Raw genomic sequence first — 26082 nt, 5'->3', positions numbered from 1 at the left:
ATGGGGCCGCAGAGTCTGGTGGCGGTGGCGGTCTCGTCCCGCTCTGGTGACTCTCTCACTCTGTCACTCTTTATCGTTCTCTCTTTCTTAAAAAGGATGTTGAGTCGAACTGTGAGAACAGGATGACAGACCCTTTAATAAGTCATCTCTACTCAGTAGGTGGAAAACACAGTGCACAGCACTCGCTTTTCAAACACACACACACATTCTACTTTCGCCTTCCCTCTTGTAATTGTAAAAGCTGCATTTATAGGATTGAGTTTTGCTAATTACTCCACGAGGACTCTACTCTCACTCTTACTGTGTCCCATTAGGTATGTGTGTGTGTGTGTGTGTGTTTGTGTATGTGTGTGTGTGCGTGCAATCCGCTTGCATGCGCTCACATACTCGTTAAACTTAAACAGACTCCCACTGGCCTGCATCGAGTCTGTAAACACACGTGGGTCATTCGTAACACATTTAGCCGCTCCAGAGTAATGGTGTCGGTGCTGTAGGGTCATGTTTGTTTTTAACTCGGTGTTACATCGTAATTCTCCCCCCTGTTAGAGCGGCTACATTCCTGAGTGTACAGCACCATTAAAGCTAGTTTGCAGAGAAATCCATTACGGAGGGTGTTTGTGCTGAAAGGAGCCACACGTCGCTGGTAGATAATGTTTAATGGTGAATGCAAACACCAGTGAGAGAAAAGGATAGCGTGTGTGTGTCTGTGTTGGTGTGAGAGGTAGGATATTGCGTACCTAATGCATTCTGCAGTAAATATCTGCATATGTGTGTCACATTAGCTTTTTAACACGACATATTGTCAGGTTTCCATTGTGAACTTCATGTGAAATTCCACAGCTTACTTTCCATAACATATTTTTAGGTTTAGTAAACTCTAGAGGTATCTATCCATGCTCTTTACAATTTTTATAGGCACTGTTCCTTCAGTGAAAAAGCAGTTTCTATGAAATCAAAGTTGTGCCTTTTCATGGATTGTTGATTGTTGTAGTGTTCTGTGAATGATGGGACTGGAACTTGGCACTCTAATGGGGCAAATAGAAACCAAAACCTTCTGCATGGCTAGATGTTTAGAGGTAAATGAGAAACTTTTTTTTTTTTTTTTTTTGTGATTTGTGTGAACTGACCCTTTAACATATGTATTTTGCGTCTGTCTGTGTCCTGCCCTCCTGCCCCACCTGACAGTGGTCTCTCCCCCAGTCCTCTTCAGAGTGTTGGGGTTGCGGATCAGCTTGTCCAGCATGTTGACGATCTGTCCAAACTTTGGCCGGTCGGCCCTCTCTCTCTGCCAGCAGTCTAGCATTAGCTGGTGGAGTGCCACGGGGCAGTCCATGGGCGGGGGCAGCCGATAGCCCTCATCAATGGCCTTGATCACCTAGACAGTATATCAATGGATGTGTAAGTCACTTTGTTAATCATAAAAACTATAGGTAGATTAAAGCTATCTGGTTTTACCTCTCTAATTTTATACCCATAGCTTAATTTTGAATCACCTTACTTTAGGCGCCTACGCAACACATTTGGTTATGCATAGATTAAATTCTTTATCATCATTAGTGGCACTAGAAATGTAAATTCAATGTATAATGAGAAAATGGAATTTACTGCTGGTGTTTTATCACCCCAGCAGGTAATTTGATTATATAACCAAGTTAAAATGATGAAGTATCTTTTAAAAATTGGTTGACAGCACACATGCAACTGGGAATTATTGTTGAATATTCCACCCTAATTTAGAGTGTATATTATTTATGACTGTCTGCATATAATTAAATTTTTCCAGACTTACGTCTTGGTTGCTCATATCCCAGTATGGTCGCTCGCCGTATGACATCACCTCCCACATGACGATACCATAGCTCCACACGTCGCTGGCCGAGGTGAACTTCCTGTAAGCAATGGCCTCCGGAGCTGTCCAGCGGATGGGGATCTTCCCTCCCTGTAATTGAGAGACGAGCTGGTTAATGAAAGCTGACAAAGCCGACAAGTAAGGTGACACGCAGACAGACCACTGACTCAGTCAGACACATGCTCGCCTACACACACACACACACACACACTCACCCTGGTGGTGTACGCAGCCTCAGGGTCATCCTCCAGCACTCGGGACATGCCGAAGTCGGACACCTTGCACACAAGGTTGCTGTTGACCAGGATGTTGCGAGCCGCCAGGTCACGGTGAACGTAGCTCATGTCTGACAGGTACTTCATGCCAGATGCAATTCCACGCAGGATGCCGACTAACTGGATCACTGTGAAGCGACCGTCGTTCTTCTGCAGCAAAAAAAGGAAAATGTTGTTTATCATGTCATCATACTGGCATCGTAAATGTGTTGAATTCTTTTGAATTTGAGTGCAAATATTCCATCCAGAATCCCAGTGGCCATAATGACTTTTCTGTTGCCCAGTACTGTTAAGCTATAGATGAGTAAAATCTCTTTCAGCCTTTCTGAACGGTTTGCAACAGACAATACACACTTTGGTGTACCTTTAATAAAATATAGGGACATTTGTAAAGTTATATACTTGCTTTGTTTCATACATGTTTATATGTCTGTTAATGTATTTGTCTGTTATTATGACTCCTCTTGTATAAACAGTTAAGGAGCACAGTATAGTATAGCTGTATGAATGCACACATAAACACAACTTTATAGTGTGCTATGACGCATTCATTACCAGTTTATAGACATATACAAACTGCATATTATTATATTTCTTTAACACTTTACTACACATGATGTAGCTGTAAGCAAATAGGATGACATATTAAAAACACATTGTTGAGTTTGTTAATGAACAAATCTTACACTGTTATATATCATTAGCATTATTATCTATCTACCCATCTAAACACCTGTACAAATCATTCACAGACATGTTTATAACTGTTTATATTGAATCTATCTATATTGCATTATGTTATTAAGCGTCCATTAACTGTATTTATACCAGTTATGGATGCATAATGGAGTTGTGGTTTTTGACAAAAACAGTAATATACAAACATCCTTATATCTGCCTACAACTACCATTGCGCAACAAGTTTTTATTTACGTAACAAAATTTATGCCATGACAACACAACCTCTACAAGTTCTAGTGTTGCCTTTCATTTATCACTATGTTTGCTCTAACTCTATGTATATTCACTAGACAAAGTAGCTAAGCATCATCCAAAACCCAAAGTGTAGTGAACCCTGGAAACACAGAGGTTAAACCTGCGTCAACCTCCTTGTCGGAAAAAAACATTAAGTCGACCAAGGAGAGGATAAAGATTAGGGCGACTGTTTGTGAACACTTGTAATTTTGGGGGATGACATTACAGAGATAAGATGGGATCAGCATGCTACAGTCGTATCGCACACTCACACACATGCACACATGTGTGCAGACAGAAACGCATGACTGACCCTCAGGAATGCATCCAGAGATCCGTTTTCCATGTACTCTGTGATAATCATCACTGGCTTACCTAGAGAGAGAGAAAGAGAGAGGGAAGGAGTGAGAGAATGAAAGGCAGATGATTATAGAGGTAAACGATGCACATCACAGCCTGACACAGCGGGGGGGTTCTCGAGGGAATGTGTGTATGTGTGTGTGTTAAGCCATCCATCTCTGTCCCGTAGTGATTTAATTAGCTCAGCATTACGGTTGCCCTGACGTCCCCCTTGTTTCCCTGCACATGCAAAGGCATCTCCACTGAAACAAAATACCACTTCATACACACACACACCATCTTGTGTTTATGCAAATATGAACTGACGTTGGATGCTATATCCAAAGTCTCATCACAGTCAACCATCCAGAATCCCTCTGACTCGCTATTTATGTCACTCACTGTCCCTTTGCCCTCTTTCTCCTCTGCCAACTTTTGACGCATCTGTCACTCTCCTGCTAGCTCATCTCTATTGCTGTCCCATATTCTCTCTCTCTCTCTCTCTCTCTCTCACCCTCCCCCCTCCAATCCCTCCAACTCCTCCCTGGCCCTTTTCATCCCATCCCTCTGTCTTTCTCTCGCCGTCTCTCTTGGGGGAGCGTCTGTGTCTTTATCTGAGCCAGGGCAGGCGGTGGGGAGGGTGGACATTCCCTGGTGGGTCTCTGTCTGTCTTTGTCCCTTAGGATGAGTGGGGATAGACGGCATGATGAGAGGAGGAGAGAGAAAGAGAGAGAGGAAAAAGGGAAAGGAAGGGAGGGTGGCTTGTTTTTGTCCCAAAATGGCAGCAAGCTGGTGCCTAACCAGCCATGGCAACATCACATGCTGAAAAGTTCTGCCACAAATTCCTCCTAGAACAGCGCCGTTCTTCACGTTCCATTTCAAGTGGCACAGTTAAGGTGGACTTAGCTTATTGCGTTGAACAGAAGTGCTGGCTTAAGCCTAATGCCATGTGAGAAGGTTGTATAAAATGTCCTGTGCACTCCAGCAGAATGCCTAAAGCAGCAGAGAGCCAGCCAAGCGGTTGGCAGCTGAGGTCTCAAAGGTGAAGTTCCTCCACTCCACAGCAGGGCATCTAGCCATGCCAAGAGGCCGTCAGTCAACGCCTTACCCGCCGCGTGATTGGCACTCCATTAATTATGGGGCGCTCCGCCGTTACCCCAAAAAGAGGAAGTGGAGTTAAAGTTGGGGGGAGCAGGGGCCTTCTTTGTCAACCATCTTTGTTCCCTTTGTTGCACGCCTCTGCCCCAGGGCCGCTGGTGATTGACAGCTCCCCAATCAAGTCTGAGGAGCGTCTGACCTGCGACCTTAAACTCTCGCCTTCCCAACCCCGCCCTCTTCCTCCCTTCCCATTTGCATGCTAATTCCTTGTTTACTGAATACGCCCTGCTGCCTTTGGCAATGAACTCTGGGCAAGGGCCCCGCCAATGGGCCGATTATCACCTGCCAACAAAACCGGGGAAGGGGAAAGACGCAACAGCGGAACAATATTGGGGGAACATTGGGCAACGCTCTCCGAAGGCCCTGATGTTTGCAGTGAACAAAGATGTGGCTTTTAAACGCAGGTCTTTTTAAAATATGCATGCTCTTAAATCAGCTGTTAAACATATCACGTCTGATTTCGAGCTCTAATGGAGGCTAGATTTTAATTACACGCTAGCATTTAAAAAAAAAAAATGGTATACACAGGCTTCAAGATGGTGGACTACAGCCAAAAGTCCTCAGTGAGAGATTTTTGCACATTTATGTATTTTAGGCCCTATTTGGAGTTCCTCCATAATTAATGAGGCTCGGTTGGACATGCCAGCAAACTGAGGCCAGATTGAGAATTCCTTTTAACTTGATTGTAATAGAGAGGGGAGTGCAATTCAAATAATGGATTTTTAATAGATTCCACTTACACACTCAAGTGTGAAGGACTAATTTGCCCAAACCTTGTGTCAAGCTCTCAAAAGTACGAGTGGAAGGAGGTGGAGTGGGAGTTATCGGATGATCTTCTTGCTCAGGCTCACCATCCTTTCATGTCAGCTCCTGGTCACTGCCGCCTAGCTCATCTACTTCTCCTTCATCTCTCTCCCTCTGTCTTGCTCCGTCTCTTTCTTTTTCAGCCTTCGGTTCAGTAGTTCCACCACCCTCTGCTTTCTCTCTCTGTTGTTCCCCGCTGTTGTTCTCTGTCTTTCCTCTAATCTATCAGCTCCTAACCACTTCCTGTCTCTGTCTCTCCGCGTCTCTATTTGCACCTTCCCTCTCTGCCACTTGTCTCCGATTTCTTTTACTTCCTCCCGTCCATATGTCCGCCTTTTCTCTGTCTTTCTCACTCGGTCTCTGCGAGGTCTGAAAGGTCATTCCCCCCGGTGAGAGGTGTGATAGGTGACAAGCAATTCTGCCAGTGCTGCTGTTCACTTTCAGCTCCGTCTGGGCTGAGCATGTATGTGTGCATCTATCTGTGTGTGTGTGTGTGTGTGTGTGTACAGTGTGTACAAGAGTGAAAGAGACAGTGTTATCTAGCACAGATAGGGCCAGGCTGTTGTGTCACGACACATTAAGGCACTTCATCCATCTAACCCGAGCCGAGGCTGGCCATCAGCTATGGTAACACTCACGCACACATGTGTGCAATCAAAGGCGCACAGACGCCGACATGTGCTGACAAGACATTCGCACATGCATACACATACATCTCTACCCTAACAAATAGCATTGAGGGAAGGTGTAAAAGGTAGGGAGAAACAGAGAGATGGAGAGGAGAGAGTGCCAAGGGCAGAGAGAGGGAGATTTGGCCAGTGTTTTGTGGACATGCAGCAGCAGATAGAGGAGGGATAGGGTATCACTCTCTAACCCCAAACACATTTGCAGCTGACACTATGATTAATGAGCCTGGTGCCGTGCTACAGGGCCTGTTCCTGGACCCATTAGACCCCCTCCCAACTGCCCAGCTACCTCTAACTCCACCACTCCACTTCCCCACCAATGTTCGACGCTTTCCATCTGGACATAGCCCACCTGGGGATACCCCGGATGGGACGACACACATGTGCACAAATACAGACACATATATGTGCGAAAACATATATCCTAGAACACATGCAACATAAGTGGTCGTAGATCTGTAAATACTGTAGGTATGCAAGCATTAAAACACACAACGCCACACAAACACACACCTTTGGCTAGTAAAGACTGGTTTGTCCCTACACTCACCCTCCAAAGTCACCCAAAACCGCAGACGTAGTTTGTAATGATTTATTGTTACGATTTTTTAAGGGAGAAAGGGGACAGCAGAAATGAATGTCCTTTCTGTGTTATTATAATATTATAGTCATTGTGTGTGTAAATAGGTTTGTGTGTGTGTGAGCTGAGTAGAATTGCAGTTTCCTGTAGCAATTCCATACCTCCAAAATAGTTTAAGGCTTCTCAAAAAGCAAATTAATTATGCAGCAAATTATGTTCTATCCATCATTTGGAAATGGAAAAATTCTCGTCCTACATCTTTCTCTACATAAAAAGTAAACAGAATCACATGGTTTACGTACATTTGGTGACTACGCCCTCTAGGTGAATGATGTTCGGGTGGTCAAACTGGCCCATGATGCTAGCCTCGGACAGGAAGTCCCTCCTCTGCTTGTCGGTGTAGCCGGCCTTCAGCGTCTTGATGGCCACGCATATTTCTCTCTTGCCCGGCATCTTCAGGCGGCCGCTGCAGACCTCGCCAAACTCCCCTAAAAAAAAAATAAACACAGTCGGGTTCAAAATGCAGAATGATGATACACAAGCACTCTGATGCTACAGTGCACGACTATAAATCACATCAAGAAGGGAGTAGGTGATGGTGTGTGCCTGTGTGTGTTTGTGTGTATGTGTGCAGGTTAGAAGGGGTCCACATTAAACATTGATCAGGGTCCCTAATCCTTCACTCCCCTCCTCCGCTCAGCCACTGGAGCAGAGAGAGAGGGGAAATGGATATTGATTCTTTCTCTTTATTATTTTGTCATTGGATGACTTTTCTCTGGCCACAGGAATAGCACGGACAACATATTTAGCCTCCACAGATTTTTTTACTCTTTGGCCTCTCTAGAGACAGACCAAATGTTATTGTCTGAGAAAACAATGTTTTTTTTATTTATTCTCAAGGAGCACATGAGAGCAAACACAGCCACACAAAAACATGAATAACTGAGAACGATATGCTGGCAGCACAATAATTGCATAAACGAATGCCAAATATACAATTATACCATTAAGCGGATGCTTTTACCCAATGTTACAATATTCCTTACTGCAAACGCTCCCTATAACACTACATTTATAATAATTGATCCAAAGAATGGCTGAATGAACTGAAATCGCTGGATTAAAATAAAAACGTAGCTCCTCACCAATGCCAATTACTTTCTCAATCTTGATACAGGAGGCGTCAATCTCTTTGGCAAACTCACGGACGGCTTGGTTTGGGTCCTCATAGGTAAAAGGGTCAACGTATATCCTCACTCCTGAGGAAAGAGGTTTGGAAAGAAAGGAAGGAAGGAAGCAAGCAAAAGAAAGAAGGGAGTGAAAAGTGAAGGTTAATTCATTCCGGCAAATACACTCCATCTGTTCTTTATTTCCATCATGCTGCAGGCTACACCGCCTTCCTCTGTGGAACCTCCTCCTTCTCCTCCTCCTTTCTTCTCTCCATACCTCGCTTCACACTCTAACTCCATTGCTTTTCATGTCACTACGGCTGACTCCAATGAAGATGGAGCTCATTAACTTGAAATGTTTGTGGGACACAAATAGCACTGCTGATGACTTGATAATGAGGTGTTAGGATGCAAGTCCATTAACTTCAAAATAGTTTGCCTTTTTCCCCAATTTTATGTGCTTCATTTGCCGTTTCGGGTGCATGCACATGAGCACACCTGACAGTGCTAATGTTTTTCAGTTATAGAGTGTGTTGGTGGAGTGTTAACTATGAGTTACCTTGATGTAAGTGCTTCTCTTCGTCAGAGTCCTGCTTGGCCTTGCTGTACTTACTCCTTCTGGGGGGAAAAACAGCGGGACGGTCACTCACAGCAACAACAGCTCATGTAGAATTTCAAGTTTCAAATGTTGGGGAGAATGTCAATTGAAATTAAAAACAAAGCATCTCTATCTCATGTAAAAACAAAAAATATAAAATAATAATGGAACACAAGTGTCAATTCAGTAAACCCTAATTAAAACTTAAACCAAGACTCCAAGCCCACTTATACATGAATTAAATTATGTGAAGTGGCGACACAATCACTCATTACTGATGAGACATTGAGATTCTTGTTTGATGTTAATTATTTATTAAAGCGAACTCATTACAAAGACAGAAACGGCTTTTGAATGCTAACCCAATGTGATGTTGGCACTGATGGCACTTCTGTCTCTTCGTTATGAGGGTAAAAGCTTCAAAAGAATAGTTCAACATTTTGTGAAATACGCTTTTTAGCCAGGTATTAACCCAGTGCTGGATTAGAAAATTGAAACCACTCTCATGACTATCTATTAATTATAAATCTACAAGCAGGAGTTATCTTAGCATAGCATAAAGAAAGTGTTTTTCCCAAAATGCCAAACTATTCCTTTTAGATAAAATATACAGTATAGCTCCTTCTGGACCAGCTTCAACATTAAAAGTCCAAAGATATATAATATATAATCCAAAGATATAATATAAAAATAGCATGAGTACTTATACTTTGAATATGTTTGACTATATTTAGCTAATCATATGGGGTTTTTATTTTTACATTGGCGTTTTCCTACTTTAAGTCAAACGCATCCTTCAGCGCTGAAGGTTTCTGAAGGGCACTGAGTATATAGTAGCAAATCAATCCCAGAGAAGATGCACTTAAATCCCCCTGAATCCCCTCTGGCAGCCTGACACCTGTGCTTATATCGATGTGTTGGGTCAGTGGTGGAAATGACCAGATGTCTGAGTCATTGTCCTCCTCTATGGTTGTGTAATGATGGTAAACGGCTACATGATTACAGTCCCTCCCCACAATCACAGGATGGCCGCAGCAGCACAATGACAGTGGCCGTCACATGCATATAAAAAAGGGAGAGTCAACCACCTGCTTGGCTGGGAAGAGAGGCAATCACATGGCTAAGAGACGACACACACACAAACACACATAATAAACAGCCCCCTTCATTTCCCATCATCCTCAACCCCAATACACACATACAAACAATGATTTGGTTTCCATATGAAGAGGCACACTCACACATAAAGGGATCAACGCATGCCCATAAAAGGTACATACACACACTAGCAGGAATCAGCACACAAACTATTAACACACCCCTCCTCGCCAGTGCCACCACACACATGAAAACAATACTTTTCACATAGGGTTGTGCACGCACATAAACAACCCCAACACACACACACACAAGGTTGTAGTTAACACCCTGAGGTGAGGCAGCCCCATCTGCATGTAATCCCATCTGTGTGACGGTGCTTTGTCCTGCTCGCTGGTTAACACCCTGAGATTGGTTCACTGCAAATCCACCTGATGCCTCTCTGTCTCTCTCTGTATTCTATCTCCTACTTTTCATTGCCCGCTTATCTCATTGTCCGCCCTCCTAGCCCTCTTTCTCTTTTTTTCTCCTCTCTCATTCTCTTCATGGCGGTCAGCAAGAAAATAACTAGCGGCCGGGATTACAGTCACTAGCTGAGAGATAGAGGGATGGGAGGATGGGAGGAGCGGGGATGGATGCAGAGGACAGGGAGCGAGGGGTCGCTGATTGCATCTTTTCAGCTGTCGGAGCTGTCAATCACATCTCCGGTGTGGCGAGTTATCACTCATCTGATGTGAGTGAGTTGCACTAGCTGCCTGGCTCAGTGTGTGTGTGTTTTGAGTGACGTCCATCTCATGACAGTTATTTTTCCCGGTGCTAAGCAAGACATCCCCCATCTGAGAGGAAAGAGGGAGAGACAGAAAGCAGAAGGGACAGAGGGAAGAAGAAGAGGGATGACACTCACCTTCGGCTGATGACGAAAGCACTGATAAGGATGATCAGGAGGACCACGCTGCCCACCACTGACACCAATAACACTGTGGAGTTGGCCCCGTCACCTATAATAGGAGCTGGGACTGAGGAAAAAGGAAGGACAGATGGGGGGAAGAAAAGGAAAGGGAGGATGGTTGGACAAAGACAAAGAGCAAAGTCAATATCATTGAGCTTGATCGGGTCGCCGCACATGAAAGAGCCAGTGTACATTCTGTGATTGTCAAAGCCATTGACAACCCCCCTCCCTACACACACACACATCCTCCCCATGTCTCTCTTCCTATAACACTGAGACAATGACAGCTCATTAGGATGCATGCTTGACCATGTCATTATCATGCGCTACTGTCTCTGTATCTATCTGCATTACAAAGGGGACATCTGGGTTTACAGTGCATCTCTGTAACTGTCTATGCCATAATCTCCCATAAACAGTTACACAGCATAAATATATGATATTTATTAGAGTTAAGCTAAGGTGTGTTTGATTACATATCGGTCTGGGCTGAACATTCAGTTTTTCACCTTTTATTTCCCCTTAGCTTTAAGGTTGTTAACATCATGTTATTCCGTGCTGTCTGAAAGTACATATTTACTGAATATATTTTGTATCAGCTTATCCCAGGATTCTGTGTTTTTTGTGGCTGCTCCATTGCATCAAATTTAAATATCTGGAAACTTCAAGAAAAGTTATGTAGGTTTTAACAGTGGGGTTTTAGAGGCTAATTGAATGAAATTTTGTCCACCAATGTATGGTGGCTGTTACTGTTATTATCTTAGGGTGTTAGAGTTTTAGAGTCTGGTGGAAGAATTGAATACTTCATTTTTGGCTTTAAAATGATAACATTGAAGGTCACTAAGTAGCTATGAGCAGCTTCCAACAAAGAAATATCAGAAATAGTATCATTCTTCAAAAACTCATTTAGGGTGAACCCTAGCTAGCTGGCACATCCACTGAGACTCAGTGCAATTGAATAATGGAAGCTACTCAAGTTGCCAGTCAGGTGCCGGTGCCCAGTATCATTCATCTTTTATAGACGACAGCTATTTTGATTAATGACTCTACAATGAAGGAGACAAACTCGTAAAAGATGCTATCATTGCAGGATTTTGCCGAAACAGGTGTGAGAGAGCTGGCGAGCTTCTCTAGCTCTGCAGTGCACTGATGATATCAAGGCAAGCTGAGCAGAAGTGGCATGGCTGAACTCACCGGAGTTGGTCATAAACTCAAACGGGCCGCTGAATTCCCCGTAGCCGGCCGCCGTGCGAGCGCGCACGTGGAACACATAGGAAGTGAGGGGGGTGAGACCCTTGATGTCAGTGTTCCTTGCCGAGGTTTTTATGATTCTGTAGCTTCTTTCATTTTGGTCCTGAGGTGAGACATGAAAAGAGACAAAGATAAAACAATCTGATGTGGTATTCTTGTGTGGCAGTCTGTTGAAATGTATTGCTTTTTTGGAGATTATTTCTTCAACAGAAACTAAGTCTCCCATGGGACCCTCACCTTCTCGTAGTACTTGACTTCATACTCCAAGATTACCCCATTGGCTCTATCTGGTGGCTGCCAGGCCAGTGAGATGGTGTGTCTTGTGATATCCTTTGCCAGGATGGAAGTCACAGGCGAGGGAGCTAGTGAGATGATCAAAGAAAGACAGAAAAATAACAATTTTAGCCGACTTTCTCCCCCAGTCCTCCTTGTTGTTTTCAGCCTTGGAAATACCAAGTCTCTTTGTGTTGCTCTCTCTAAATCCCTCACTATTTGGTCCTGCTGAGAAAGTCAAACATTACACCAGGCCACAAGGCAATCACTCCCATTTGTCTTTAAACTTGGCTTCCATTCAAAATCTGAGACAGAGCTGTATGGCCACACAACTGAACTGCCAAAGCTAGAGTATATAGCATTTCTCTATTTCTCAATTAATGATTGGCATCAATAAAACAGATTCAATTTCCCGCAGGCTAATACTAGCATCCCAGCCACTTTTCCTACAGGCTGGCAAAATAATGTCAAACTTCATTTTCTGCAAATACCCAGGTCACCCTGGGAAACCTTATGCTGCTTCAAAGTTCGGCTCGGAACGCTTGAAATGAGCTCAAAGCCTTTTTTTCTTCTTTTTTTTTTTGTCTTCAAGAGAGCAAATCAATTGGTTTTCATTAAAGCTTCAGTGAGCGATCTTATCTCAAGGCCTTTCTGCTGCAGCTGATAATGAGGCCATATTTCAAGCAGCTGTGCTATCTGCGTTCAGACGCCTTTAACATGTGAAGGTTAAAGCACAGATAATGGCTTACACCCGTCTCCTCCCTCCAGTGTGTCGCCACTGCACAAATCACACCTCTATCTTCAGGAAGTCTGACAACACTAAAATTGGGTCATGCACACTCTTGACAGTACAAAGAGAAATCCATAGGCATAGGAGAGATAGTGTGGTAAACAGAGATCCACTCATGTACACAATCAGATTGAGTTTTGAGCAGACAAGAAGATATATGGTGGGACACGTGGAGTTATAGACAGAGAAATAAAAGGTTACATGGATGAACACACAACTAAGGTAAAAAAAGACCAAAGAGAGAAACACACACACTCACACATCTCCTGCACTTTGGGGGTTCTAGCACTGGCGTTTCATTGCGGCCCCTGCTCTTACAAGGAGTAAATCTTTGACCTCTGGTCCTCAGTGATACTGTAACCTTACTCGTTCCAGACCATCTGCCTTTTAAACAATTACAGTGGGATGATTAATGAGGGGTTCGCGGTCCACCGATTATGATTGGATTATCTATGACATTATATACATTCTCATCACTTTGACCAGGGGCTCCAGGGAGCCTAGCCCTCAAGGTAATGCTAACAAAACCCTGCTTTTAGCTGGGGATTGAGTTCAAACAGGCCTGGAATTCAAGCACCAGCCACGGATTGAGTTTCAGTGTGGTGAAGAAGCGGCAGGAGGGGGGCGGAGGGTTGTGACTGGTGGGGGTTGAGATGGAGATTGAGAGGGATGGGATTGCAGACATCTCTTGGTAAATAGATTAACCTAAGGTTGTGTAATCCTCTTGGCCTAATGTGTTGCATCTCTGTTAAACAATTAGATGGCGGCCATTTGTATCCCTCCGATCAATCTTAGCCGGCAGCAAGAACCAATTTGAAGGCCCTCCTGGGGCTGACCGAGGACGCTCTAGCTCAGAAAGAAAACCCCTGAGGGGTCACAGGCCTTCGTTCCCCCAAGGTAACCCACACATCCATCTTTCCTCCAAAGATGACAGATATGGCAATTTAATTGTGTTCGCCTCCTCTTGTTGCGTTTTTATTTTTCCCTCGACTTACGTGAGGATAAAGATGAGTGATTTTCTGAGTGGTCCCTTCTGAGGTTATCTACATGAGATGGCAAGGTTAAAAACAGCCCAGACACGAAATAGGTGATCCATCAAGGCCAAGTTTTATGACTTGTTAAATATTAATTTGTCAGAGGAATACCTAAAAAGCATACTGATACACAAACAAATGTGAAATATTGTCCAAAACCATGTGTGCTCAAAGTGTACAGAGCTGATGCAAGACTAAACCCGACACGTCTATCCTGAAAAGTTTAACCTGAGGTTGCAACTTGGGCAGACCATCCTAGACAAGCCGGCCTCTGTAGATGAATTTAAATATGTGGGGCAGATCTGTAATTTCTTACTGCCTCCTGAATGCGTGGGCTAAAAACGCTGGTGGAATAATAAGTTAGATTCAATGAATATTCAGATCTCATTTTAGAATTGCGTGCTCCAAGAAAAAAAAAAAAAATTCACAGCCTGCAACACACATACCCAGCAACAAAAAAGGACCTCATTATACAAATAGAAAGATAGAAATTCACATAGAAAAACACACACCTACTCCCATTATCTCACACAGACAGCAAAAAACTTAATCATACTACCTAGGCATACATTATAATGAGTAAAAACCTGGCAGAGGCAAATAGAGTTCTGGGAATGATTTGCTTTGAAAAATCACCCTCCCCGGACAATAGTGGAGGTTCAGTTTTTTGCAGACGGTTGTGAGGTTTTGTCTCTGCATGGAACACACTTTGGGAAGTGAGCAAGTTTGTCTTTGCGAGCATGTTCATCACAAAGTAGTTGTGTTGCGAGGAGCAGCTGTGGTCGGTGCAAGCAGTTGCACGAATATGCGGTCTATTACAGTTTGACATTAAAAGAGACGGGCCGGGGTGCACATGTGGTTGCCAGATTGGAGTCACTCGATTTTGCTGCCGCTGAGGAAAAATAGCCAAGGAGGGAGCCGTTTTTCAGGGTGTCGAGGAAAATGGCTCCTGCGTACAAGATCCTTCCCCCACGCCTGGAAAGCCAGCTCCCCGAACACATTTCCACATGTACGTCTGTCCATTTTGCCAGAGAGATGGAAACTCACACACATGTGCGCTGACAGACGTGCCCACACACACTCTCTGTCGTGCACTAATTCACTTTTAGTCACCTAAGCTTGCCAAGTATTTTGTATGGAGACATAAACACCTCACTCTCTGACTCTCTGACTCTCTTTCCCTCGTTCTCACACATGCACACACACACACACACACACACACACACAAAAGTGCTGGATCCCATAAAGGGGGAAAAAACATCAGTTTACAGCCAGGGGTCAGTTCAAAGCTTGGACATCCCCCCTCTGTCCCCTCCTTTTCCTCATGTAGTCAGGGTGAAAGGGTTACACCCTGGCTGATTTACGACAGAGGAATTGTTCATGGCGAGACGTGGAATCTTACCTCTTAAGGCACACATACACACTCACACACACATACACATGCCTGGTCACAAATGCATACACAAGCAATCAACAATACTCCATGTCCTAATTTCTTGCGGCATATTTCTCCGCTGCACCTCTATCAGTTTTCCTCTCACGCAAAAATACGTAAGTGCTCCTCCCTTCCAACCTGCCTACCTCACTTCTTCCTCCCTAGCCAAAATTTGAACTTTTATGGAAAGGCGGTGCCTTTTCCACAGCACTTATAAATCCTAATAAATCTATCATAATAAATGTGTAATCCACGATGTCTGGATGAGGGGAGGCGATACAGAGAGAGGGACAGCCACAGATGACTGGCTGGATTACCAGCGGCTGAAACCAGAGCTTCCAAAGCCCCTACCGAGCATTAGCAGGGAGAAATCCAATCAGTCTGGAGCTATTCTCTTTAACACACACACACACATGCACACAAATTTGATAGAGACACGCACACCCGGAGACACATAGAGGACATTGTTTGAGAGGCAAATGTAGATCATCTACATCCATGAGTGTACAAACATTCTGTGTAGCACATTTTCTCACTTTTAGCCAAGCATGCAGTCAGTTCTGCACATGTGCAAACACACACGAACCATAATAGAGCTTCCAGCTGCAGGCTTCATATAACTAATCCTGGGGAACAGTTGTGAAACATGCACCAGTGACGAGCCAAAGGCAACATCATCTATATCTTACAACTTGAAGTCAGCAGATTAGCCTCGAGCAACCTCAGGGGGACACCGCTGTGTATGTGTGCGCGTGTATGTCTGTGCATGTTCCTACGTCTTTGTATGAATCCATGTGTGAGAGTGTGCACTTTTTTTTGGACAACTGTGTGTCAGAGTGACCATACTGACATGCTATTACGAGCCCTCAGCCTGGACTCCAGGGTGTGCTCCATTACAGCTCCCACACATGCCTGTCTGGCAAGACTCACAGATCTCCCACAGGCAGCACATCCATTCATCTCTATCTTCCTGACCCCAGCTGATAAATCAAGCCACCGTGCCCTTAAATTGCCAGGACGCGGCCTATTCAAGATATTCGCTTTTCCCAGGGACGGAAATTAGTGATAAAAAAAAAAGACACAAAAAGGCACTTAGCTTGCCACCCAAGAGCAGAGCAGTAAAGAAGACCAAGGTAATGATCGGCTATAAGTGGAGGAGAGCAGGGAGGGATGAAGAGAAAAGGCCAGGGTCGTAAAATCCATTTGCACAACAACCAGTTACAAAATGGCTAAATGACAAAACAACAGGAGTCTTTGAACGCACCCACAGGCAAGTGGGCTCTTCTCCAGCTCCGGAGGAGAGGCTGTTTTCATGGATGTATTCTACTAGAATAATCACACACACACACACACACACACACAGCATTTGTAATGAAGCCTCCACAGATCAATACAACTCATCTAATTCATTAGCTTGAGAGCTAAATATAGCACGTTGCCCCTATCTTCAGCCTAGGTTTCATATGCCTAATTACGCAAAACTCAAGTGAAATATTGCAGAAAATCATTTCCCACAGCAGAGAATCCATCATCCTCCTCAGTAATCAACCAGCCTTCACTCAAATTATTTGCAGCTTTAATAAACATGTTTTGACACGCAGCTTGCCCCTCCAAAAAGTACTTCAAGCGCTCAGTGTAGCAAACCTGTGCTCTGCATCAAATATAAGCCCCCACACACAACTACAAAGCCTCTCTACCAACATACACTCTTTCTTATACATGCCCACAGAGACAAGTCTGGAATCTAACTAAATGTCCTAAATGTAGACTAAGCACTCAGAACGATCATTCAGTACAATCAAAAGGTCCATAATAGTTACTGAATGGACTTCTGGGGAGATAATATTTTTCAACTGTAGTTTCTAATGTCAAGAATGAACTCTCAGTGCCAATTTGAATTCATCTCTAGGGTTACTTAAGATTTGACGAACAAATAACTATGGCTAAAGGTAACCATGGTTACATATAGTTTAAAATATCGTATGCACATGTAAACTTTTAATTAAAAATATGTTAAGTGTCCTAATAAACAATCTGTAAAAGCTATTTTCTGTATCCATTTTATAAGGAGCGTTTTGTTTAGTGACTCCTATTTCCTTATAGTTTTCTCTTCTATTGTACAGTGATTAATGGCATTGTATGCAGATCCCGGCAAAGCCATATCCACGTATTGCCTAAAAACATGTAATTTGTCGTGTCAACCATGACATATTTTAATGGGGTTCAAAATATATTGGTATGTCAATATATCGGGCCAATAAGTGTTGCTCACTTCCAGTCAGATTGACATAACACTTATTTATTCTTAAATGAATCAATGCTGCACTGGTCACTTATAGAAAGTCTTTACCCTACAAGCAATATGATTATCACAAAGCATTAGCTAACTAAAGCTGCACTTCAGGGACAAGATCAGGTGCTGAGAGGTTGTCACGAAATCTGTCTTGGTGATGACTTCCTTTAGCTGTTGGAACTTAGCCCACACCCTTGTCCCTGTGTACTACCTTTTCCTTTCCACTAACCATACCCGAATCATCCACTCACTCAAACCATCATTGGCTGTCTTACCGGCCTGGTTGGTGGTGACAGTCACAGACACGGCTTGCTCCGGCCCAGGGCTCTGAGGCGAGACTCCGTTCACCGCCCACACCTCGAAGGTGTAGTTGGTGTGGGCCTGCAGCTCGTTGATGGACACCCTGGTTCCCTTCAAGCTCAGCTGCTGGGGGCTGAAGTGGATGCTGTTACCGCAGGGCTGACAGTGCCGGCCGTCGGGCCCGCAGCGCTTACACACCACATTGTATGTCAAATCCTGGCGTCCTCCTGAGATCCGGGGCGGGCTCCACTCCAGGTTTACTGAGGTCTCGTTCACGTTGGAGATGAGGTGGACAGGCGCTGACGGAGGGCCTGTGGAGGAGGAAGAAAGAGGAAAGAGTTGATATTATTACCAGCAGTGGTTAGAAGCCAAATGCTAAGCAGCTACATAGTTACAGAGTAGAAAGAGCTACATTATTTCCATGACCACATGATGAAAAAAATATTTTTGTTCTAGTAAAAAAGAATACACTAAATTAGTGATCGCAATATTAAAAATAAGGTTTTTGTGAATAGAAAACGCCGGAAAGAAAGTCTCCAATGGGTCAGGTAATTAATTCTTTCCATACTTACATATAACAAAGATGTAAATGTGTAATTGACTGGGTTGTCTCTTTATTGAGAGTTGAGACTTCTTGAATTCCCTTTTAATGTCCTGTCCATTACAGCGAGGGAGGATCCAATTTCACCTCAGTTAATTCAGCCACCTTAACTGAAATCCAATAGGCCAGCAGATTTCTTTCCCATTCACATGTCGAATCAGCTGGAGGTGGCAGAGCGCCGAGCCCGCTTTAAGGCACCCACTCAATAACTTTAGACAAAGTTTGCTTTGGACCCTGCTATTAAGTTCCTGCTTTGATGTAAGGCCTACCCGCTGTAGTTTCATACGAGTAACAGCTCCACAGATATGTGACACAAACTCCCCTGCTCATAAATCCCAATTTACATGTCAGCTCTATTGTAATGAATGTGTTTTTTTACGTTGCTTTCAAACATAAGCGATGGTAATTGACTTAACGCTCTCTCTCTCTCTCTTGCTCTCTTCCCCCCTGTCTCGCTCGCTCTCTCTCTGACTAATGAAGCGCACGCGAGCGGGCTGGGGGGATCGATGCAGGGTGAAATATGAAAGCTAGTCCATCCACAGACGAATCATTTCACAACGGAAATTAATTATCAGTGTTATTTTTGGAGGAGCGGAGTGGCCATGAGTGATTTTGCAGAGACGCAGAGAGCAGCAGAGGGGACAGTGTGTAGGAGTGTGTGCACACGGTCGCACGAGGACGAATAAGTGCGCTGTTGTGCGCTGTGTGTTGCCGTATTAATGGAGACGTGGAAGTACATTTGTACCCATGGTGCATGCGTCTTCGCAAGACGCTCATGCTGCATTTGTATAGCCTGGACTCATGTATGCCAGCATTAGTTTGGCAGATACTAGTCTAGGGAAGCTAAGGCTGTGAGGAAGGAGATGGAGACGGACAGAAGGAGAAGACAAACACCGTCTGTTCATCCAGGAAGCAGAAAGCCACTGATTAGTGTGGAAGGAGCAGGTCTGGATAGATGGAGGAAGAGATGGAGGGAGGGATGGAGGGGACGCAAATGTACGATGGCAGGTGAGGAGGGGTGTAGCACACAAGCAGTGAATACCCACACTGAGTTAATATTAGCGAGATTTAACTTCCCCTTACGAACTGCAGTCTCCCATGAAAATCTATTAATACATTCTCGTTAAAAAATCTGATAGAGCAGCACCCCTCCCACCCCCACCGCACACCCTTTTCCCCGCTTTTGCACCTCCTCACCCACATTTCATCCCTCTCTCTTTTCACCTCATTCTATCCGCTCGCTTCTCAGACAATGGGAACACGTTACAGATGGGGTTTCTAAATTAAGGTGTCTACACCCAACCGTCATTATAATAGTGTCTTTGTCAGTGTGCTAGGTTCAACTAACCTCTGCTCCTTTCAATCCTCAGTAATGTGCTGTGTGAGATTCACTATAGAGCTATTACTTGGCTGTTATCTGGACTTATGGTGTCATAAACTGAACAACAGGACAAAGGTAATATTAATGTTGCCAGTCAGCGTCAGAGAATGTGTGTGCTCTTGTTCTGTTTTAGTCCAGGCAGGGGTAAAAACATGAAAATCCTCCCAAATGAAGAGATGTGTTATTTCTCACTTACAGGCATAAATAAAGGAGATTTTCGGAATTCAAGCAATTGTTTGACATTTAGGGGGATTACATTTACTTGCTTTCTTGCTGAGTATTGGGCAAGAAGATGGATAACATTCTTGCATTTGTATGCTAGCTATGAAGGTGGCGCTAGGAGACGGTTAGCTTAGCTTAGCCTAAAGACTTAAAGCGGGGGTAAACACTTGAGTTTTGTATGGATTTAACAAAAATATAATGTGTTAATTAATTATCTTTAGAGGAGTTGGAAGGTGGTTTATTTCCTTTGGAGACCAGGCTGTTTCCCCCTTCTTCTAGTTTTTATGTGACTGCAATTTCCTTAAAAATATTGGTTATCAGAGTCTGTTTGTCGGCAAGTGTGTGTATAATCACCTCAGGAAGATTATTTTGTTTGTTTGTTGCTATGGCAAGAGTTGCAACAGTGTTATATAACTCTATGACTGTAAAGATTTAAACACTTTCCACCATATGTCAGTGTTCCCTCCTGCATTCCACATGCACATACAAACTACCTTTGGCTGTACCTGTTGCTCTCCCAGAATGCACCAGTGGGAGCAAGGGAGCGTGGGAGAGCCGTCGGCTGTGACTGACACCCGGTAATTAATCCTGGGAGAGAGAGTGGCGGGGGGGAAACGGGGACGCAACGCTCACACAACCTTCGTACAACGTTAGCTCAACATAGCCTTAAAATTCTCACTCCTTACGGGTGCAATCCAGAGGGAGACTTACAAAGTTTCTCCTGAAGAAAGTTCGTGATTTCTTTTTCCCTCTTCTCCTTTTCCTTTCATTAATAGCCTCGCAATTTGTTCAGAGCGTTATTTCTTTCTTTCCTGACGCACCTTGGTTTCCACCTCCCCCTTTTTAAATCTGTCTTTCTCATTTTTCCTCCACTCCTGTTCTCCTTATTTCCTCTCTGCATGCTCCCACCCTCTCCTTCTCGTCTCCCTTTTTCTCTTTCTTTCATCCCTCTCTCCTTCTGTCTCTTTCTATCAGTAATTGTTAGCCGAGTGTTGCACAGGGCCGAGGTAGAGAGCAGGCTAAATTGGCCAGAACATTGACCCCTCTATTACCATCCGGCTGGGATTTATTCAATGCCCCCTCGAGTCCTTCCCGATCTAGGTTCATTCCTCCCTCCATCCCTCCCTCTTTCTCTACTAAACCGCCACTAAGAAAACTGAGGAAAATCTGAGAAACACATCAAGGGCCAACAGAAACCCCAAAATGGGGAACACCCCCTCCTTATAACCTGAACGCAGTGGAGCAACCAGCTCCCACGGGTGTCTGTCCCTGGTCCTCATTACCGCCCTGTGGTGTTTGAGTGTGTATTTATACACACCCACATTTATTCATGAAAGTATATATAAATATATATTTCCCTGAACCTATTTTACTATTGTGAACTAAACTGCATGTTTATGATTTGAGTTGCAATGTGTGTTGTTGGGATGTTAACATGGATTCTAAGGGATGGTTTCTCAACTAAAAATGATTCAATGTTGTGTGTTATATAAATATCTGCCTATCAACTATGTGGACTCTAATGCTAAAAGAACATTTTTGTACAGTTCCCTATGGATCGCAAGAGGGGTAACAATCTTTAATTCAATTAAAATTCAAATAAAAAACATTTGTGGCATTTTTCAATGCATATAGAAAGCAAATACAAAATCAAAAACAACAACAAAGGTACGATAAAATAAATGGCAAAGAGGCAAGCACGGAAACACAAAAAATAATATAACTCATTGATCCTGCCAGGTTTCTCTGGCAGGTTGATCCTGTGTGGGAGGCAAACGATTGGATTGTCTCTTGTTTCTAATCTGGAATGTTTTGATCAAGTGTAGCACACGTTAACCGCCCATCAAAAGAACAATTGCTGCAGAGCAAAGGTGCAAGAAAGCGCTGACAGATAGAAAACAGCAGGAGTAACAGACCTGCACACAAACAGTCACACAATGACGGAATTACACATCCAGTTTTAATCATCATCTTGCATTGCTAGACTTGGAGCTATGAGAGGGGAAAAGCGTTTTCAATTACTCTCCCCCTCCCCTCCCACACACACACACACACACAGAGACATGCACCCCAATTACCAGAGATGCTGGCTCTTTCCCAGCCTGACCTTCAGCAAGGCAAACAGGGAAATGATTTTAAGATGATTTTTTGTTCCTTCATCTGCTCTGTTCATGACTCTGAGTGGGTTTCGAGAGAAAGAGAGAGAGAGAGACTGAAAACAAAACGTGGATGAGGAGGATGTGTGAGTGACAGCTGTAATTACAGAGCTCTACCATGTGGGTGAGAAGTAAAAAAAAAAACAAAAAAAAATGCGTGAGGAAGGAAAACAGCAGACGACAGACAGGGTGAGGGTTCAAAGATCAAATGTTGATCGGCTGACGAGCCGGGGGCAAAGGTCGGTGAGAGAGTCCCGCTAATGTTTGGTTCTTAACTGTGGAGTTAGGAACGTAGTAGAGATGGCATGGCATGGTCCTATAAAATGAGCCAAGTAATGAGCTTTGACAGCTGTTGCTTGCAGCAGCCGTACGTAAATGCCATACTGACTAACAGGACAATAGATGAGCTCCAAGCTCATTCATTAAAAGAGGGGTAGTAACTCAATACGTGACAAAACCGTAAGGGGGTAGGCCTTTGACATAGTAGAAATGCTGTTTATTAATGTTTAATAACAATAATAAAGTTTGTGATGTTTATGTTTTGTTCGTGTCTATGTTATTTAGTAACCTCTTTGTTTCATGCTCTATGTGCTGCAGCTTTCTTTGCCAGGATGCTCCTGTAAAACAGTTTTTTAATCTTGGTGAGGCAGTACTCTTGGTAAATCTATTTAATAGAAATAGGTGAAAATGTTTACTAAAGAACAAACAATCCAAAAATCCACCTTAAAAACAGGTTTTGAAAATAAAATTAGCAACACAGATGAACGAAACTTTTACTGATACTGATGATGTTCCCTATTAAGTGGTTAGAAAAGCAATGGTTGCCCACATTGCCTTAGAGCAAGACATTGTTATAGGGCTGCAACTAAAAATAATTTGGTGATTGATTAATCTGTTATTTTCTCAAAATAACACACAGTGAGGTCATCAAATGCCTTACTTTGTCTGACCAGTCTGAAACCTAAAAGTATTAAAATTATTTTAATGACAAGAAAAAGCAGCAAATTCTAAATGAAAATCCAGAACCAATAAATATTTGACATTCTTGCTTGAAAACTGACTTAAATGATTAATCAGCTATCACCATCATAACTAGTTGGCAAATAATTTTCTGTCGGACTAATCGATTAATCAACTCATCGCTGCAGCGATGGGACATATTCACATAAACAAAAAACTATTCTACTACTTTCTATTGGCAGTTTCTATGACGCAAGACATAAAAGCTTTTCTTAAACCCTTTTAGTGATACTTAGAAACGTCAGCATTTAGCACCAACGGTGTAGCCGAAATGTAACAATCAAGGATGTTGCAGATTATCATCTTGATGAAGCACACATTTTATTTAATCTTAAAACTATTCCAAAATAGAGCATTGTTTATGATCCTGCATAGGTACTATATGGCAGGGGAATAATTAGAAGCCGTTCAGTTTTGATGCTGCTTAGACAGTTAAGCGTTATGCAGGAGGGGTTCGGCTGCTCTGATTCAATAAACTGTTTTGCTGAGTGATGAATCCACAGGAACTTGACACATCATTTGGGCCAAATGACGAGCCAACAATGAGCTAAGCAACTTAACAGATGTTTTGGATGTTAAAACTGTTTTAGGACACATGCTCCCTCATACAAACGTCTGTCATATGTAAGTACGAATGCTGTTATTTTCCTGGGAAATGAGAGTGTAAGGCTTTGTGTGTTATGTGCGTTAATTTGTGTGTATTTCTAACACTATGAACTCCCAGATCTATGAGTCAGAGAGGGAATGAAGTCTAAAAAAGGAAGAGGTGTCATTAGGCAACAGGGCTGTTAACAATATTTGTTATCACAGTCATGTTGAGTCGGGGGGAGGATTGGAAGGACCTCATTCACCAGTGGTTGACTCATAGCTTGGTGGACCAAATATGAGACGCACACTGAGAAATAAAAACCTCAGCTCGATGCATTCCTGTATTTGGTTCCCTTTTCTTTCTCTGTGGCATTTTAACCCCTTAATCTATCACAATATCATAACCATTCTCTGCATACATCTCCAGTTTTCCATCTGCCCTTGTTTTTCCACTGTTTTCGTCACCTCCCTGCATCTCCGCTAACATTTTATCTCTATTTGTCCTTCTCTATCGTCCTCGCCTTCCTCTGCTGTTTTGTGGTCTCTGAGTCTGCGATGCCGCGGTTTATACCCTCATTAGTTCTCTGTCACCATGACTGATCACTAAGTACCACCTGGAATCAAAAGACACCTATTAAACCAGCAGCCGCCTGCTTTATGTGTGTGTAGAAAGACTTTCTCGGTGTGTGAGGGGGTTATTCAGGCTGACATTACATGAGAGGGAGAGAGATACAGAATCCCTGACCATGTTTAGGCAAAAGCAATCACTCAGTATATGTGTTAGGTCTTCTTTTCCACAACATTAGTGAGCTACTAGCACTTGCTTAGCAAGATATTTTAAGCTGTTTACAAATCATTGTAAATCACAGCCCGTCATGGCTTACTGGTCAAATATTGCATATTGTGTATTACAATGTTCTGTATGCGTTGCAAGTTGGTCTACTTACGGGTGCAGTGCATGGACGCCGGGTCCGTTTCAGAGCGGAAGTATCCCTTGTCGCAGACGCAGGAGGTTGATCCCTCCCTGACGGAGTAGCTTTGGAGCGGACACTTGGAACAGGAGCCATCAGTGGCCAAAGCACGGTAGTAACCAATCTTACAGGCTAAAAGACAACAAGGACACAGGGGAGGATAGGTTTGGTTAGATGTGATGCCAACATCAGCTGGGTACTGCTTTAACCTGTCATACAAGTATATCATGTAAAGGACTTTTAAACTAGAGAGAAAGGTTCTAGAGACAAGACTAAGTCTACAGCTATGCTAACGGTTCTGCAAGGCTATACGTAGGCTTTTTGCTTAATGCTAACATCAGCATGATAACATGCTCACAAAGACAATGCTGATGTTTAACAGGTGTGATGTTTACAGTTTTAACCATCTTAGTTTAGCCAGTTAGCATGCTAACATTTGCTTATTACCACAAAAAACACTGGCTGACGGGAATGCCATTAGTTTTGCAGGTTTTTAGTCAGATAGACATTTCCATCTCTAATAAAAGCATCCAGCACAAGTATCACAAATGAAGTTGATGTAAGTGTCTGTCTAAGGTTTTGATACAAAGGTGGTGTTGCAATAGCATTGTACTTGATATCAAATTGCAGTTTTCAAATGGAAAACTGTGATCTTGCCCATTTTCCCCCAATTTGCATCAACAAAACAATATGTTGCCCAGAGGCCTCTACCTCACTCCCCAGTCCCCCCTCACTTTGTCTTAATTTTCCATCTTTAGTGCATTCTCCCCTTTCTCCTTTCTCACGAACCTGCATTCTATTATCAAAAACAGCAGAACAGGAGTAAAGGGTGCTATTTCCACACAAGAGAAAAGATCAAATAACTACATCTTGTCTTTTTCACAAGTTTAAGCTATGCTCTATTGGCAAGACTTGGAGTCACTATGAAACCAAAGCCATTGGCGTTTCAGACCATTTAACAAACAAATGCCACCACACTTGGCACTCCAGGTGCTCTGTCACTCTCACAAGGCTGTTTTCTCTCTAACACACCCACACCTACACCCACACCTCAGTCTTAAGTGGTAACCCAAGTGACACTTTTCCTGCATTTGGCGACAGTGCTCGATTTTCTTTTGAGTGACAGTTTGATTGGAGGGGTCGTGTTTCAAGAGTTTCTTCCTCATCTACCCGTTTCTATAATGGCCGGGGAAACCTAGCAGGGTTATATTTCACCCTCTGAGCATTGAACCAGAAGAGCAGGACAAAAGAACAATTCTCTGAGAGGTGCGGTGCAGACAGTCGCGA

The 26082-nt window shown here is 43.4% G+C and overlaps 1 protein-coding gene across 4 annotated transcripts in view; it reads right to left on the bottom strand.

Moving 5' to 3' along the window:
• epha4l (eph receptor A4, like) overlaps positions 1 to 26082 on the bottom strand; it is a 54154-nt gene that overhangs the window by 6474 nt on the left and 21598 nt on the right. Inside the window, exons 4-15 of one of the 4 annotated variants that reach the window (XM_046073174.1) lie at positions 24772 to 24927; positions 17832 to 18167; positions 11969 to 12093; positions 11675 to 11834; positions 10436 to 10547; positions 8395 to 8453; positions 7812 to 7925; positions 6969 to 7154; positions 3413 to 3474; positions 2065 to 2274; positions 1790 to 1939; positions 1128 to 1375 (exon numbers count right to left, since the gene is read on the bottom strand). In XM_046073174.1, coding sequence (XP_045929130.1) covers positions 1128 to 1375; positions 1790 to 1939; positions 2065 to 2274; positions 3413 to 3474; positions 6969 to 7154; positions 7812 to 7925; positions 8395 to 8453; positions 10436 to 10547; positions 11675 to 11834; positions 11969 to 12093; positions 17832 to 18167; positions 24772 to 24927 — 1918 coding nt within the window. The remainder of the gene's footprint in view (positions 1 to 1127; positions 1376 to 1789; positions 1940 to 2064; positions 2275 to 3412; positions 3475 to 6968; positions 7155 to 7811; positions 7926 to 8394; positions 8454 to 10435; positions 10548 to 11674; positions 11835 to 11968; positions 12094 to 17831; positions 18168 to 24771; positions 24928 to 26082) is intronic. The other 3 variants (XM_046073175.1, XM_046073172.1, XM_046073173.1) reach the window with 3 other exon arrangements.

This window comes from Micropterus dolomieu, linkage group LG17 (assembly GCF_021292245.1).
Source record: "Micropterus dolomieu isolate WLL.071019.BEF.003 ecotype Adirondacks linkage group LG17, ASM2129224v1, whole genome shotgun sequence".
NCBI lineage: Eukaryota > Metazoa > Chordata > Actinopteri > Centrarchiformes > Centrarchidae > Micropterus > Micropterus dolomieu.
The sequence above is the reverse complement of the archived record's forward strand: the minus strand, read 5'-3'. Positions and strand labels throughout refer to the sequence as shown.